The 17,725-nt window shown below is 51.1% G+C and overlaps 1 protein-coding gene across 5 annotated transcripts in view; it reads left to right on the top strand.

The window, feature by feature from the left end:
• LOC137432505 (Na(+)/citrate cotransporter) overlaps positions 1–17,725 on the top strand; it is a 211,977-nt gene that overhangs the window by 175,021 nt on the left and 19,231 nt on the right. For all 5 annotated transcript variants that reach the window (XM_078783302.1, XM_068124510.2, XM_078783303.1 and 2 more), the window contains one exon: positions 5,716–5,835. In XM_078783302.1, coding sequence (XP_078639428.1) covers positions 5,716–5,835 — 120 coding nt within the window. The remainder of the gene's footprint in view (positions 1–5,715; positions 5,836–17,725) is intronic.

Here is a 17,725-nt window from a genome sequence, read left to right as displayed (position 1 = left end):
CGCAGTGTTTTCAGCAACAAGAAATATTGACAATTTAAAAAAAAAAAAGTTTTACAATTAGTACCTAAGCACTATAGTGCATTGCCTTTGTAGATATGTGAAAGGTAATATTAAATGATCTCTGACCCCATTCCTTATTTGGTGTATGGAAATGTTTTAGGCCCCAACGAAAAAAAAAACAAGAAGGTGTCATGCGGAGCACGATACTTGCAAAATCTGCCCCCCCTCCCTCCCCCCACAAAAAAGTTTTCCATTGATACAGCAAATTGTCCATTTCATGAAGATAAAAAATTTACCACCTTGATCAAAGCTCGGGTCAACAGGATGAAAAGTGACGATTTTTCAGATGAAAAATGATGATTGTAGAAGTTTGACCTTGAGTTGACCTTTGGCATTTTGACCTCGAAAATAGTTGGTTTCCCAATTCAGTGAGGCAATACACAAATACTGTTCTATTTTCAAGTCAATCGGATGAAAATTGATTTGTTTTCAGATGAAAATTGATGATTTTGGAAGTTTGACCTTCATTTGACCTTTGAACTTTTGACCTCAAATAGTTGGTTTTCCCAATTCAGTGAGGCAATATGCAAATGCTGTTCAATGTTCAAGTCAATCGGATGAAAATTGACGGTTTTCAGATGAAAATTTATGATTTTGGAAGTTTTACCTTCAGTTGACCTTTGACCTTTGACCTCAAAATCAATAGGCTTCTCAATTGGAAGGACCTATACAGCTCGGTGAAGTTTTGTAACGATCGGTTTTGAATTGTGACCTGTAGGCCGGTGACAAACAGACAAACAAACAGACAGACAAAGAGACAGACAGAACCACAAACGCAACCGACCAATATACGTACTTGAAAAATCTTCGATTTTGCAAGTAACAAGGGAAAAAAATCAAAAAAAATTTTATTCAAAAGGCCAACAGGATTAGAACAGTAACGGGCAACGCCGGGCACCTCTGCTCGTCTTCTGTAAAAAAAAAAAAAAAAAAAAATTGTACTATTGTGGCGGACACGATGGCACTGGTGCAGTGACATCAATCCGTGCACCAAGAGGGTGTCGGCCACGCCCGAGGGGTAGGCGTGGCCTCGGGATATACACGGGGCACGCAGCCCCGAGCACCTCAGTGCTATAGTCGAGCTTTGTAATAAAGACTCTTTTTTGGTTACCTGCGTTGTTGCTTCTCTTCTTGCCGAACAAGTCGTGCGCATAGCACCGCACTTCACTGGTGACCTCGACGCTGGTTCAGCCGCCGCTGACCAACAGAACGCGCCATGGCCAACAACGCGGTAGCGGTGAAGCTCCCTGAGTTTTGGGAAGCTCAGGCCGAAGTATGGTTCATGCAGGCCGAGGCACAGTTCCGACTTCGAGGCGTAACGGCGGATGAGACGCGGTATTACCACGTCATCGCCGCCCTCGGGCCCGGCACAGCCGCCCGAGTCGTGTCCGTCCTGCGGAACCCACCGGCCGACCACAGGTACGAGACGCTCAAGTGTCTCCTCATCGCCACGTTCGGCCTCACGGAGTGCGAGCGGGCCGACCGCCTCCTGGACCTTCCCGAACTCGGCGACACACGACCATCGGTCCGGATGGACTACATGCTTTCGCTACTGGGTGACAAAGCCCCGGATTTTTTTATTCCGGGCGCTCTTTCTACGCCAGCTGCCGGCACAGGTACACCTCGCGTTGGCCGGTTCCAAAATAAAGGAACCCCGCGCGCTGGCCGTCGAGGCCGACAAATTTTTCGCGGCTTGTGACATGCGGGCGAGCTTCGGGGCGGCCGTCGCGGATCCCGAGGCTGATGCGCATGCACACCTCGTGGTTCCCGAGGCTGATGCCGATGCACACTGCGTGGCCGCCGCTACGCCCCGCCCACCACCACCGCGAAAACCGACCGAAAACCGACGAAAACCGCGAAAACCGAAAACCTCGACGGCCAGCGCTGCCTCCGCCTCCGACGCAAACCTGGTGCCGTTTCCACGCCAGGTTTGGCCACAAGGCTAGGAATTGTTGCCCGCCGTGCTCGTTTGGCAAGTCGGGAAACTACCAAGCCGGCGCTCGGTAGCGGCCCTGAGCGTCGGCCATTACGGCAGCCTCCTTTTTGTCACGGACACCTTGTCCGGGCGTCGCTTCCTCTGCGACACAGGCGCACAGGTGAGCGTTATCCCCGCCTCCACGTCCGACAAGCGAACCACGGGCCGGGCCCCCGCGTTGCTTGCAGCCAACGGTACACCCATACGCACATTCGGGAAGCGCTGCCTCTCCCTGCGGTTCGGAGGGCAACGCTTTCAATGGACATTCGTAACCACCAGCGTGCCCATGGCATTGCTCGGTGCGGATTTCCTATGTGCAAATGGGCTGTTGGTGGACGTGAAGAACAGACGCCTCGTCCAGGCCGAAACGTTCAGCTCGCTTGCTTGCACGCTGAGCAGTTCGTTGGGCAGCTCCCTGAACGGCTCACCGAGCGGCTCGCCAAGCGGCCTGTTGAGCGGTTCGATCCCAGCGAGGTTGGTCTGTACGCTTCCGGCAGCGGACGACTTCACCCGCCTCCTCGCCAGCTTCCCGGCCCTCACGCGGCCCACCTTCTCGGCGGTGGCCGTCAAGCACGGGGTGGAACATCACATCCCCACCATCGGGCAACCGGTCTATGCCCGGGCACGCCGCCTCGAGCCGACAAAGCTCACGGTGGCAAAGGCGGAGTTCGCCATGCTGGAGCGACTGGGCATCATACGGCGCTCCAAGAGCGCTTGGGCGTCACCACTGCACATCGTGCCGAAGCCTACCGCCGCCTCAACGATGCCACCACCCCCGACCGCTACCCGGTCCCTCACATTCAGGACTTTTCCGCCCGGTTGGCGAAAATGTCCTTCTTTTCTAAGGTGGACCTCATCCGCGGGTACCATCAGGTCCCCGTCAGGCCAGAGGACATACCGAAGACGGCCGTCATTACACCATTCGGCCTCTTCGAGTTTCTTCGGATGCCCTTCGGTTTGAAGAATGCGGCTCAGGCGTTCCAACGATTGATGGACAGCGTCTGGCGCGACTTGGATTGCGTTTACGTCTACCTGGACGACATCCTCGTCGCAAGCGCGTCCCGTGAAGAGCACCTCCGCCACCTCCGCACGCTCTTCGAACGCCTGGGCCAGCATGGCCTGATCGTAAACCCCGCCAAGTGCCGGTTCGGCGTCGCCGAAATTGACTTTATGGGGCACCGCGTCACCAGGCACGGGGCCACCCCCTTGCCGGCAAAGGTGGAGGCGATCAAGGGGTTTCCGCGCCCCCGCACGATCAGGGGGCTCCAGGAGTTCCTGGGCATGGTAAACTTTTACCACCGTTTCCTGCCCCACGTTGCCCAGCTCCTGCGCCCCCTGCACGAGGCCCTCCGGGGGAAGCCGGGCAAAGGTGACGTTGTTTGGACCGAGCAGATGGATGCGGCGTTCGCGGGCGCGAAGCTCGCCTTGGCTAACGCCACCATGCTCGCGCACCCGGCGCTCGATGCACCGATCGCCCTCACTACCGACGCGTCGGACTACGCGGTGGGCGCGGTGCACGAGCAATGGGTGCGTGGTGCTTGGCAACCGCTGGCGTTTTTCAGCCGGCAGCTTCACCCGCACGAACGCCAGTACAGCTCCTTTGACCGCGAGTTGCTCGGGCTCCACCTGGCGGTCCGGCACTTCCGCCATCTGCTCGAGGGCCATTCGTTCATGGCCTTCGTCGACCACAAGCCCCTGGTCTTCGCGATGGCCAAGGTCGCCGATCCATGGTCGGCCCGGCAGCAGCGTCACCTCTCGGCCGTGTCCGAGTACACGACGGACATCCGGCACGTCGCGGGAAAGGACAACCCGGTGGCGGATTGCCTTTCCCGGTCCGTCGCCCACGCGGTCCACCTCGGGATCGACTATGCCCGGATGGCGGCAGACCGGACCGCCGACCCCGACGTCCGGGCCTTGCAGACCGCCGTCACAGGCCTCCGCGTCACCGAGGTGCCGTTCAACGGCGTGGGCACGGCCCTCTTGTGCGACGTCTCCCTCGGGCGGCCTCGCCCCATCGTGTCCGCGGGCTGGCAGCGCCGGGTTTTTGACGCCATCCACGGCCTGTCCCACCCGGGCACGAAGGCCTCCCAGAGGTTGGTCGCCGACAAGTTCGTCTGGCATGGCCTCCGGAAGGCCGTCCGTGATTGGACCAGGATGTGCCTCGCGTGCCAGCGCACGAAGGTGCACCGCCACACCCAGGCCCCGTTGGCCCCGTTCACGGTGCCCGAACGTCGGTTCGACCACGTTCATGTGGACTTGGTGGGACCTCTGCCCCCCTCGCGGGGTTTCACCCACATCCTCACCATGGTGGACCGCACCACCCGGTGGCCGGAGGTCGTGCCTTTTGTGGCGACGACGGCGGTGGACGTCGCGCAGGCATTCATCGCCACCTGGGTTGCCCGGTTCGGCGCCCCCTCGGACATCTCGTCCGACCGCGGCCCCCAGTTCACCTCGGAGCTCTGGGGGGCGGTCGCGCGGGGCTCGGCGTCCAGCTGCACCGCACCACGGCCTACCACCCCCAGGCCAACGGCCTGTGCGAGCGCTTCCACTGCTCCTTGAAGGCCGCGCTCCGGGCCACCCTCCGCGACGGCGGCTGGGTCGACAGGCTCCCCTGGGTCCTGCTGGGCCTCCGGACGGCGCCCAAGGACGACCTGCGCGCATCCGCGGCGGAGTTGGTCTTCGGACAACCGCTGCGGGTGCCGGGCGAGTTCCTCCCCGACTCCACGGCACCATGGTCCGCGGCGCAGCAGCGCTCCGCACTGCAGGAGACCGCCCGGAGGTTCGCCCCGGTGCTGACGGTGCACCATGGGTGCCCGCCAACGCACCTCGCCCCGGAGCTTCGCACGGCGGAGTACGTGTTCGTCCGCCACGACGCCCACCGGACACCGCTGCGGCCCCCGTACGACGGGCCCTTCCGCGTGCTGGAGACTGGGGCGAAACACTTCACCCTCGACATCGGCGGTACTCCTGACCACGTTTCCGTGGACCGCCTCAAGCTGGCCCACTTCGACGTGGACCACCCCCCGCCAGTGGCTCGGCCCCGCCGGCACACCCCCCCCCCCCCCCGGTTCTGCACCCATCCCAAGTGCCGCCGGAGGCATCCCAGATGACATCCCGGCATCCCAGACGCCGCCAGCCGCCAGAGGGCGCTTCGGCCAGGTCATCCGTTTGCCCCGCAAACTGACCCTTCAGGTGCGCGGGAATTCTGGGGGGGCACGTGTGGTGGACACGATGGCGCTGGCGCGGTGACATCATTCCGCGCACCAAGAGGGTGTCGGCCACGCCCGAGGGGTAGGCGTGGCCTCGGGATATACACGGGGCGCGCAGCCCCGAGCACCTCAGTGCTATAGTCGAGCTTTGTAATAAAGACTCTTTTTTGGTTACCTGCGTTGTTGGTTCTCTTCTTGGTGAACAAGTCGTGCGCATAGCACCGCACTTCACTATATAACTAAAAATGCATCGGCATGTTTAACACACTAATGATTAGTCAAACGCATTCCGTACTAATGGGTATACCCGGGGTACACCTATCTCGGGTTAAGTTGCACGACATCCTTATTTTGGTACAGATTTCTGGACATATAAAGTTATTCATTTGTGGTATAAGTAAATCATCCAGCAATAATGTTTTTTTAAGTCCGTTTTGATGGTTGAAAGCATTTTTCCTCCATATGTTACAGACGTTATCCGAAGTGTAACTGCATCACTTTCGGTATGTGGATGGCCTTCTCTTTTCCCTGTGCTTGCCTCTTCCTGCTGATTGCCTGGCTTTGGATGGCCTGGCTCTTCATTGGATTCAAGTAAGGCGTGCTGCACCCAACATCTTCCCATGAAAATAGAAATGCTCATTTGAGTTGAATTTCATAAACAAACTAACAAACAAACCAGCAAATAAATATACCCCATTTACAATAAATGTCTGTCCTTGTGATGATGATGATGTGAGTCATCGTTTGCAACGAATCTCTTCCTTTTGTTGGCATGTTCACTAAGCATTGTGCGATGGCTGTATAGTCCAATAAGGGACCCATAGTCGGTTTGACGTTCCTATGGATTCAATTCCCAACCTAGAAATATTCTATCCAATGAAGTTTTTTTGTTGATTTGTACTCATATGGGGTCCTCGAACAAATTCAGTTTGGTTGCCCTTACGATATCCTTGGGCAACTTTGGTAATTTGCATAAATCAAAGATGCGTCCAAAAATACCTGGGGTCGCAGGGGTAAAATTTTCAAAATTGTCATGGAGACAGAGACTTCAAATTAGGATCAAATGAAGGGGAATTTTACGTGGATTCATATTCTCGCCAACTCTGACATGAATTTATGCAAATTTATTCCTAATGGGAATACCCAACCGCAAAGTCAGCACACAATATGGCGCATTAGTTAGAGTGGTATGTAATGAAAAGTGTCAATTCCACGTTCTAATTTTTAATTCAGTCTTTCTCTGCGGCAGTAGAGTTTGAGATGACTGATTCAGCTTTTGATGATGAGAAGTGCCTCGTCCCAACATGCAGCAGGTCTGGACCACTACAAACATTCAAGCTACGAGGAGTCAAGAAAGTGATTCAGGGTGAAAGAGCGTGATGACGATGAGACCCGTAATAGAATGCAGGCTATTTTGGATTGTCAAGACGAGCAAGCATCAGTAGTGCTTCATAAAAAACTGTTATTGTTCATACCTCGAAGGACCATGTCAGAAAGGTTGCTAAGAGAAACGAGGATGACAGCGATGAACCACCAGTGTTCAAAATTAGAAGGTGACAGGTGAAATTTTTGGCTTTTAAAACGCAATGCTTGTTTTGTGCTGAAGTTTATAAACCTGAAGATCCTGAACATCCTGAGAGGTGGGACAAGGTAGTACATTGTGAAAGAAAGGGTGTCGCAAATGTTCCACCTTCAATGGTGTGCATGATTTAGCTGCAGCTGAGGCACAGTATCATCTTCGCTGCTATGATGAGTTCAGGAAAATCCCTGTGTATGCCAGACCTCGATGATTGATGATGAAGCTATGAAATTGCTTGCTGATGAGATGTATGCTAATCGAAAGCTATATGTACAGTACTTGGACATCCATTGAACTAAATGATAAGTGTGTGGGTTATGGTGGTCAGTTGATGCGTCAGCAAATGTTCACCAGGCTGGTTACGCATTTGGGTGATGATGCTGTGGTTCTTCGTATCGAGGGTTGTGCATCCATTGTTGGATTCAGAGAGCTTCTAGGTAAAATCTGTAAGATTGTCAAAGTGGATACTATGGTGAGGAGAAAGAGGATGCTTTGGTAAGAAAGATCACAACCGAAGCACGTGGCATTCCAATCAACAACTAGAATCCGGGCACTCGGTAGAGCGCATACCTTCGCCGCAGCTACTGTTCTGTACTTGGCATGGGAGTGTATGCGATGTGAAACTTTATGTGAAATGCGATCGATTTTTAAAAATCAGAATTTGAGCAAATCTGTTTCATTCGTTTGTTAATATGCCTCATCTCTTGACAAATCTGCAATTATAATTTTTTTTGAGGTTGAAATGATCGCGGGAGATCGCGTTATAGTGATGACGTCCTGGATGGACATCTTCTTCTTCAGTCGCTCATAACTTTGAGTGAAATACGATCGAGTTAAAAATAGTCAGAATTTGAGCAAATCTGTTTCCCAAAATCTAATCAAATGTGTCCCGTATAATAACCAATCATCCCACCAAATTTCATGCAATTCGGTTGAATACTTTTTGAGTTATGCGATTAACATACACACACACAGACATACAAATAAATACACAGCGATCAAAACATAACCTTCCGCTTTTGCGAAGGTAATAACAACTTTGATCTTGGTGATTTCACCCATGCCAAAACAAAGCAACAGACAAGTGCTACACTGCTTAGGTTTGTCTCAAAGCTCATCTCAAAAGGTGAAGTCACAAAAGCGTCACTGAGCCTGTCACAATCCATACAATCTCACATTACCAATGAACGTAACCAAACAACGCTTGGGTTGGGTGTCAAACTACACCACAAATTTGGTAGCAGTGATCTCATTCGGATCTTATATGAGCATGGGTACATTGTGTCATATTACGAGGTGCTGCGGATTCGGAAGTCGGCGGCGAAGTAGCTGGAAGTCGGCGTGCCGTCACAGCTACGCACCGCGATCTTGGAATTGGGGAAAACATTTGGCGCCAATCGCGTGTTTGTCACAGTTTGAAACCGCAAAATGCCGAAAGGCTGCTGTATTGTCGGCTGCACAGCCAACAAGCTGAAGAATCCAGAGCGGCGATGATCGGTTTGCGCCAACTTTAGCGCAATTTCCCCCAAACCAAGATGTCGGCGCAAACCGATCACATATGCGTAATGGAGGTTTTGGGGCGAAATCATGACCGACTTCCAGAATGTCAGTGACGATGCTGCCACGCTACATCGGATGATGGGGCTCTGTCGGACAGTCGTAATCGTATTTGGCTGATATGACAACTTCGACTTGCTGGTGTCAACTCCAAATGGTCGCCGTGAGACCCACGCCATGGCAACAGAGTTTCAGAGGCAACCAGCTGGGATCATCGAGGCCGGCAGTGCTCAGTCTGGCATCAGTACTGTCATAATCCCTCACCTCACGTCAAAGCAGGCCAGGTTTGTGGGAAATAACAGGCCCGTACCACTTATGTACGATACTGGCCCTAAGAAGGTGAAGCCCCCTGCAATGCCCACTGGCAAGACCACCGGGATCAGCTACACCAAGGCTAGTGGTCGACAGGCCAGTCTGGTGGCTGCCCAACAGAAGGACACACAGTGGCTCAACAGCCTGAGCCAGGGGCAAGATGCTATGGAGTGGAATGGATTCAAAAATCAGCTAACCAGGAGCCAGGGCGTACTCAAACCTGCGAGCATCTATATTGTTACGGAACCCAACATCAGCCTCGGATCCCTTCTCGAGGGGGGATTAGTCCCCTCGTTTGTGACTGACCGACGTGGTCCCTGAAGCTGCACAAGCTCCCTCCAGAGGCAGGTGAGCAGTTTCGTTCGCGACCGCGGATAAGATGTTAATTTGCCAAGCGGATGGCAGCCGCGGCACGAACCGTTAACAAAGACTAACCCGATCCTGAACGTTGGCCAAATCGTGCCACAGGTATTCAATGGGGAAAAGACAAAGACGACGGATGTGAAGAAGAAGAAGACGAAGGCAAAAGGTTGGAAATACGACTATTATTTATTATTACTATTTACATAATGAAAGAAACCAAGGAAGAAGGAAGGATAATAAAATAATGCAGAAAGAGGGATGGACCAGAAGGACACAGTGCAATTTCTAGCTTATACAGACTTAACTTATACCCCAGGACAAGACAAAAGACAGACTACAAGCACACTTACACGGGGGATGATGACAGGAATGGCAGGAATGGTTTGGGACGGCAGAGAAGGGGAGGAAGGCATGGAGCTGGCTGGAGCTTGATCCCGCACGGGACGTCAGGCTGGACCTCGACGGCCACCGATGCCACCGATCCTGGTTCCCGCGGGGTAACGGGTTGGAGCTGCCTGGTGGAGCCAACCTGCTGGTGGAGTCAAAGCTGCTGGTCGTCGAGCCAAAGCTGCTGGTGGGGGGTCTGGCGTGACGGGTTCTCTCTCTCTCTTGAACTTAATCGTCTCTTTTGCCGCCATGGGGACGTCGCGTGCTTTCCCAGGACTCATCTGACGTGGGGAGCGTCCCGCTGAGGGTTATATCGGCCACACTCTCTAACCTTTACGAACCTCCCCGATCGCTCTTCCTCCGCCCTCTCAAGCCAAACCCCTCGTGCTTGGTTGGTTGTAGGGGCTCTCCTGGCCCCACCCTCTGATGACGAGGTGGAGACACGCCTTTCCTTCCCAACTTGACCGCGTGCGTAATGGAGGTTTTGGGGTGATTCGAGCGAGCCCCAGCCAAAGGGCAGCAGTGGCGAATGCAGCAAACCGCCAAGTGCAGTTGGCAATTGACGAAAGGGGGGATGTGCAGGGAATCTACCTTGTTTGAATTCGATGCAATGCAGTGTTAACTAGTGGAAAACAGAGCCTTAACCTAATACACTGAATAAGGAAATAACTACCAACAAGGAGGAAATCTATGATTTGGCTACGTGATGGTATATGACCTAACTAAGGGACGCCCTTTGACCTTTATACACAACAACGGGAGGAAGGAGGGTGACATTTTACAACTTATTACACAATAAAAAAAACACAATTCTCATATCCACAACAATATGTTCGGTCCATTGATTGACGCGCCACCCTCGCACCCGGACACCATCCGCACAACACTCACGTACATGCAGAGGTCACTGCTTGACATGGGGATGGCATACGTTCATCTTTCCATTGACATGCAGTTGTTTGTAGTAACCAAATAGGTGTGCTGGCACCAGCCTGTGCAGGTCCAGAACGTAATCGCTCAACCTGGTGGGATGCATATTATACAGTCGTTCATTGGCCGCATCGCGAAGCTGATGAAAGGTTCAGCGTTGGATGTATATGTATCCACAGCATATGGGGGTCTGACAGGTATCTTCAAAGAGAAGTCCTGGGTGAAAGCCATGCGGTCCTTTTGGGGCGTATCAGCGGCGCTCTTGAAGCGGTTTCTATCATCAAGGTGTCATACCTTGTCTTTTGGTCTTGACCTGATCTTCACCTTGAACCGAAAAAATAACATCGGGAATGGATTCTACACCTCCCAAAACCCCTTAAAAGAGGTACTATACATCATTAATTCGGTTCCAAAGTTAAATTTGCAATATGGCCACCAGAGGTCGTCTCGGATTTATGGAATTTACCAGAGTTGCCTAAAGATGAAGTTTGGGCAACCAAGCTGAATTTGCTGTAGGAACCCATGGGAGTACAAATCCATCAAAAAACTTAATCGGATAGAACATTTCTAGGTTCATGAAATGACCAATGGACTACCACAGTGTCCACCACAAAACATCGCAGGTATATACTGGTCCTTGCAGAGATGGACGTTGGCAGGTTTTCCTTTCTAGCCTCCTCTTTCTCTCAATAGCAAGTCTCCTACATTCAAAGTGGTCCAGGCCATTGCGGCAAATGTTGTGCCAAACTGACCAATCCTTTTATTGAATACTTTATTGTTTTACGTTTTTGTTTTTATATTGTTTTTTTAATATTGTTTATTTTTTATTTTTTATTGTTTTACGTTTTTGTTTTATATTGGTTTTCATATTGTTTTTTAATATGGTTTTTAACGCGTTTGTTTTTTTATTGTTTTTTATATTGTTTTTTATATTGTTTTTTATTTCTATTGTTTTTTATATTTATTTTATTGTTTTACATGCATGAATACAATATTGAATTACTTTTCAAACCATATGAGGTAGACGCGTCACTGCAGTCCACGTTCTATTAGTGGTCCATTGGACATGGCTCACACCTGCCAATCCCGACCAACATGGTACAATACAATATGCCTGGTTCAGTGTCGCAAGGCAACCCGATGGCTTCCTTTGTCGACAGACGAGTTTGGTCTCTGGGTGGTTCCATGCAGGATCCTTTTTCTTGCCTTCAGAAAAGAAGTGCATTGGGTATTTATCCGAAATCTAGAGTGAATTTGTTGCGCATATTTTTTGGCACACTTTTGTATCGGTATTGCATTTCGTCTTCCGTCAAAAACTACACCACAAATTTGGTAGCAGTGATCTCATTCGGATCTTATATGAGCATGGGTACATTGTGTCATATTACGAGGTGCTGCGGATTCGGAAGTCGGCGGCGAAGTAGCTGGAAGTCGGCGTGCCGTCACAGCTACGCACCGCGATCTTGGAATTGGGGAAAACATTTGGCGCCAATCGCGTGTTTGTCACAGTTTGAAACCGCAAAATGCCGAAAGGCTGCTGTATTGTCGGCTGCACAGCCAACAAGCTGAAGAATCCAGAGCGGCGATGATCGGTTTGCGCCAACTTTAGCGCAATTTCCCCCAAACCAAGATGGCGGCGCAAACCGATCACATATGCGTAATGGAGGTTTTGGGGCGAAGTCATGACCGACTTCCAGAATGTCGGTGACAATGCTGCCACGCTACATCGGATGATGGGGCTCTGTCGGACAGTCGTAATCGTATTTGGCTGATATGACAACTTCGACTTGCTGGTGTCAACTCCAAATGGTCGCCGTGAGACCCACGCCATGGCAACAGAGTTTCAGAGGCAACCAGCTGGGATCATCGAGGCCGGCAGTGCTCAGTCTGGCATCAGTACTGTCATAATCCCTCACCTCACGTCAAAGCAGGCCAGGTTTGTGGGAAATAACAGGCCCGTACCACTTATGTACGATACTGGCCCTAAGAAGGTGAAGCCCCCTGCAATGCCCACTGGCAAGACCACCGGGATCAGCTACACCAAGGCTAGTGGTCGACAGGCCAGTCTGGTGGCTGCCCAACAGAAGGACACACAGTGGCTCAACAGCCTGAGCCAGGGGCAAGATGCTATGGAGTGGAATGGATTCAAAAATCAGCTAACCAGGAGCCAGGGCGTACTCAAACCTGCGAGCATCTATATTGTTACGGAACCCAACATCAGCCTCGGATCCCTTCTCGAGGGGGGATTAGTCCCCTCGTTTGTGACTGACCGACGTGGTCCCTGAAGCTGCACAAGCTCCCTCCAGAGGCAGGTGAGCAGTTTCGTTCGCGACCGCGGATAAGATGTTAATTTGCCAAGCGGATGGCAGCCGCGGCACGAACCGTTAACAAAGACTAACCCGATCCTGAACGTTGGCCAAATCGTGCCACAGGTATTCAATGGGGAAAAGACAAAGACGACGGATGTGAAGAAGAAGAAGACGAAGGCAAAAGGTTGGAAATACGACTATTATTTATTATTACTATTTACATAATGAAAGAAACCAAGGAAGAAGGAAGGATAATAAAATAATGCAGAAAGAGGGACGGACCAGAAGGACACAGTGCAATTTCTAGCTTATACAGACTTAACTTATACCCCAGGACAAGACAAAAGACAGACTACAAGCACACTTACACGGGGGATGATGACAGGAATGGCAGGAATGGTTTGGGACGGCAGAGAAGGGGAGGAAGGCATGGAGCTGGCTGGAGCTTGATCCCGCACGGGACGTCAGGCTGGACCTCGACGGCCACCGATGCCACCGATCCTGGTTCCCGCGGGGTAACGGGTTGGAGCTGCCTGGTGGAGCCAACATGCTGGTGGAGTCAAAGCTGCTGGTCGTCGAGCCAAAGCTGCTGGTGGGGGGTCTGGCGTGACGGGTTCTCTCTCTCTCTCTTGAACTTAATCGTCTCTTTTGCCGCCGTGGGGATGTCACGTGCTTTCCCAGGACTCATCTGACGTGGGGAGCGTCCCGCTGAGGGTTATATCGGCCACACCCTCTAACCTTTACGAACCTCCCCGATCGCTCTTCCTCCGCCCTCTCAAGCCAAACCCCTCGTGCTTGGTTGGTTGTAGGGGCTCTCCTGGCCCCACCCTCTGATGACGAGGTGGAGACACGCCTTTCCTTCCCAACTTGACCGCGTGCGTAATGGAGGTTTTGGGGCGATTCGAGCGAGCCCCAGCCAAAGGGCAGCAGTGGCGAATGCAGCAAACCGCCAAGTGCAGTTGGCAATTGACGAAAGGGGGGATGTGCAGGGAATCTACCTTGTTTGAATTCGATGCAATGCAGTGTTAACTAGTGGAAAACAGAGCCTTAACCTAATACACTGAATAAGGAAATAACTACCAACAAGGAGGAAATCTATGATTTGGCTACGTGATGGTATATGACCTAACTAAGGGACGCCCTTTGACCTTTCTACACAACAACTGGAGGAAGGAGGGTGACATTTTACAACTTATTACACAATAAAAAAAACACAATTCTCATATCCACAACAATATGTTCGGTCCATTGATTGACGCGCCACCCTCGCACCCGGACACCATCCGCACAACACTCACGTACATGCAGAGGTCACTGCTTGACATGGGGATGGCATACGTTCATCTTTCCATTGACATGCAGTTGTTTGTAGTAACCAAATAGGTGTGCTGGCACCAGCCCGTGCAGGTCCAGAACGTAATCGCTCAACCTGGTGGGATGCATATTATACAGTCGTTCATTGGCCGCATCGCGAAGCTGATGAAAGGTTCAGCGTTGGATGTATATGTATCCACAGCATATGGGGGTCTGACAGGTATCTTCAAAGAGAAGTCCTGGGTGAAAGCCATGCGGTCCTTTTGGGGCGTATCAGCGGCGCTCTTGAAGCGGTTTCTATCATCAGGGTGTCATACCTTGTCTTTTGGTCTTGACCTGATCTTCACCTTGAACCGAAAAAATAACATCGGGAATGGATTCTACACCTCCCAAAACCCCTTAAAAGAGGTACTATACATCATTAATTCGGTTCCAAAGTTAAATTTGCAATATGGCCACCAGAGGTCTTCTCGGATTTATGGAATTTACCAGAGTTGCCCAAAGATGAAGTTTGGGCAACCAAGCTGAATTTGCTGTAGGAACCCATGGGAGTACAAATCCATCAAAAAACTTAATCGGATAGAACATTTCTAGGTTCATGAAATGACCAATGGACTACCACAGTGTCTACCACAAAACATCGCAGGTATATACTGGTCCTTGCAGAGATGGACGTTGGCAGGTTTTCCTTTCTAGCCTCCTCTTTCTCTCAATAGCAAGTCTCCTACATTCAAAGTGGTCCAGGCCATTGCGGCAAATGTTGTGCCAAACTGACCAATCCTTTTATTGAATACTTTATTGTTTTACGTTTTTGTTTTTATATTGTTTTTTAAATATTTTTTATTTTTTATTGTTTTACGTTTTTGTTTTATATTGGTTTTCATATTGTTTTTTAATATGGTTTTTTAACGCGTTTGTTTTTTTTTTGTTTTTTTTTTCTATTGTTTTTTATATTTATTTTATTGTTTTACATACATGAATACAATATTGAATTACTTTTCAAACCATATGAGGTAGACGCGTCACTGCAGTCCACGTTCTATTAGTGGTCCATTGGACATGGCTCACACCTGCCAATCCCGACCAACATGGTACAATACAATATGCCTGGTTCAGTGTCGCAAGGCAACCCGATGGCTTCCTTTGTCGACAGACGAGTTTGGTCTCTGGGTGGTTCCATGCAGGATCCTTTTTCTTGCCTTCAGAAAAGAAGTGCATTGGGTATTTATCCGAAATCTAGAGTGAATTTGTTGCGCATATTTTTTGGCACACTTTTGTATCGGTATTGCATTTCGTCTTCCGTCAAAAACTACACCACAAATTTGGTAGCAGTGACCTCATTCGGATCTTATATGAGCATGGGTACATTGTGTCATATTACGAGGTGCTGCGGATTCGGAAGTCGGCGGCGAAGTAGCTGGAAGTCGGCGTGCCGTCACAGCTACGCACCGCGATCTTGGAATTGGGGAAAACATTTGGCGCCAATCGCGTGTTTGTCACAGTTTGAAACCGCAAAATGCCGAAAGGCTGCTGTATTGTCGGCTGCACAGCCAACAAGCTGAAGAATCCAGAGCGGCGATGATCGGTTTGCGCCAACTTTAGCGCAATTTCCCCCAAACGAAGATGGCGGCGCAAACCGATCACATATGCGTAATGGAGGTTTTGGGGCGAAGTCATGACCGACTTCCAGAATGTCGGTGACGATGCTGCCACGCTACATCGGATGATGGGGCTCTGTCGGACAGTCGTAATCGTATTTGGCTGATATGACAACTTCGACTTGCTGGTGTCAACTCCAAATGGTCGCCGTGAGACCCACGCCATGGCAACAGAGTTTCAGAGGCAACCAGCTGGGATCATCGAGGCCGGCAGTGCTCAGTCTGGCATCAGTACTGTCATAATCCCTCACCTCACGTCAAAGCAGGCCAGGTTTGTGGGAAATAACAGGCCCGTACCACTTATGTACGATACTGGCCCTAAGAAGGTGAAGCCCCCTGCAATGCCCACTGGCAAGACCACCGGGATCAGCTACACCAAGGCTAGTGGTCGACAGGCCAGTCTGGTGGCTGCCCAACAGAAGGACACACAGTGGCTCAACAGCCTGAGCCAGGGGCAAGATGCTATGGAGTGGAATGGATTCAAAAATCAGCTAACCAGGAGCCAGGGCGTACTCAAACCTGCGAGCATCTATATTGTTACGGAACCCAACATCAGCCTCGGATCCCTTCTCGAGGGGGGATTAGTCCCCTTGTTTGTGACTGACCGACGTGGTCCCTGAAGCTGCACAAGCTCCCTCCAGAGGCAGGTGAGCAGTTTCGTTCGCGACCGCGGATAAGATGTTAATTTGCCAAGCGGATGGCAGCCGCGGCACGAACCGTTAACAAAGACTAACCCGATCCTGAACGTTGGCCAAATCGTGCCACAGGTATTCAATGGGGAAAAGACAAAGACGACGGATGTGAAGAAGAAGAAGACGAAGGCAAAAGGTTGGAAATACGACTATTATTTATTATTACTATTTACATAATGAAAGAAACCAAGGAAGAAGGAAGGATAATAAAATAATGCAGAAAGAGGGACGGACCAGAAGGACACAGTGCAATTTCTAGCTTATACAGACTTAACTTATACCCCAGGACAAGACAAAAGACAGACTACAAGCACACTTACACGGGGGATGATGACAGGAATGGCAGGAATGGTTTGGGACGGCAGAGAAGGGGAGGAAGGCATGGAGCTGGCTGGAGCTTGATCCCGCACGGGACGTCAGGCTGGACCTCGACGGCCACCGATGCCACCGATCCTGGTTCCCGCGGGATAACGGGTTGGAGCTGCCTGGTGGAGCCAACATGCTGGTGGAGTCAAAGCTGCTGGTCGTCGAGCCAAAGCTGCTGGTGGGGGGTCTGGCGTGACGGGTTCTCTCTCTCTCTTGAACTTAATCGTCTCTTTTGCCGCCGTGGGGACGTCACGTGCTTTCCCAGGACTCATCTGACGTGGGGAGCGTCCCGCTGAGGGTTATATCGGCCACACCCTCTAACCTTTACGAACCTCCCCGATCGCTCTTCCTCCGCCCTCTCAAGCCAAACCCCTCGTGCTTGGTTGGTTGTAGGGGCTCTCCTGGCCCCACCCTCTGATGACGAGGTGGAGACACGCCTTTCCTTCCCAACTTGACCGCGTGCGTAATGGAGGTTTTGGGGCGATTCGAGCGAGCCCCAGCCAAAGGGCAGCAGTGGCGAATGCAGCAAACCGCCAAGTGCAGTTGGCAATTGACGAAAGGGGGGATGTGCAGGGAATCTACCTTGTTTGAATTCGATGCAATGCAGTGTTAACTAGTGGAAAACAGAGCCTTAACCTAATACACTGAATAAGGAAATAACTACCAACAAGGAGGAAATCTATGATTTGGCTACGTGATGGTATATGACCTAACTAAGGGACGCCCTTTGACCTTTATACACAACAACTGGAGGAAGGAGGGTGACATTTTACAACTTATTACACAATAAAAAAACACAATTCTCATATCCACAACAATATGTTCGGTCCATTGATTGACGCGCCACCCTCGCACCCGGACACCATCCGCACAACACTCACGTACATGCAGAGGTCACTGCTTGACATGGGGATGGCATACGTTCATCTTTCCATTGACATGCAGTTGTTTGTAGTAACCAAATAGGTGTGCTGGCACCAGCCCGTGCAGGTCCAGAACGTAATCGCGCAACCT

This window comes from Myxine glutinosa, chromosome 8 (genome assembly GCF_964187855.1).
Source record: "Myxine glutinosa chromosome 8, kmMyxGlut1.1, whole genome shotgun sequence".
NCBI classification, from domain to species: domain Eukaryota; kingdom Metazoa; phylum Chordata; class Myxini; order Myxiniformes; family Myxinidae; genus Myxine; species Myxine glutinosa.
This window is presented reverse-complemented; position numbering and strand designations above follow the sequence as displayed.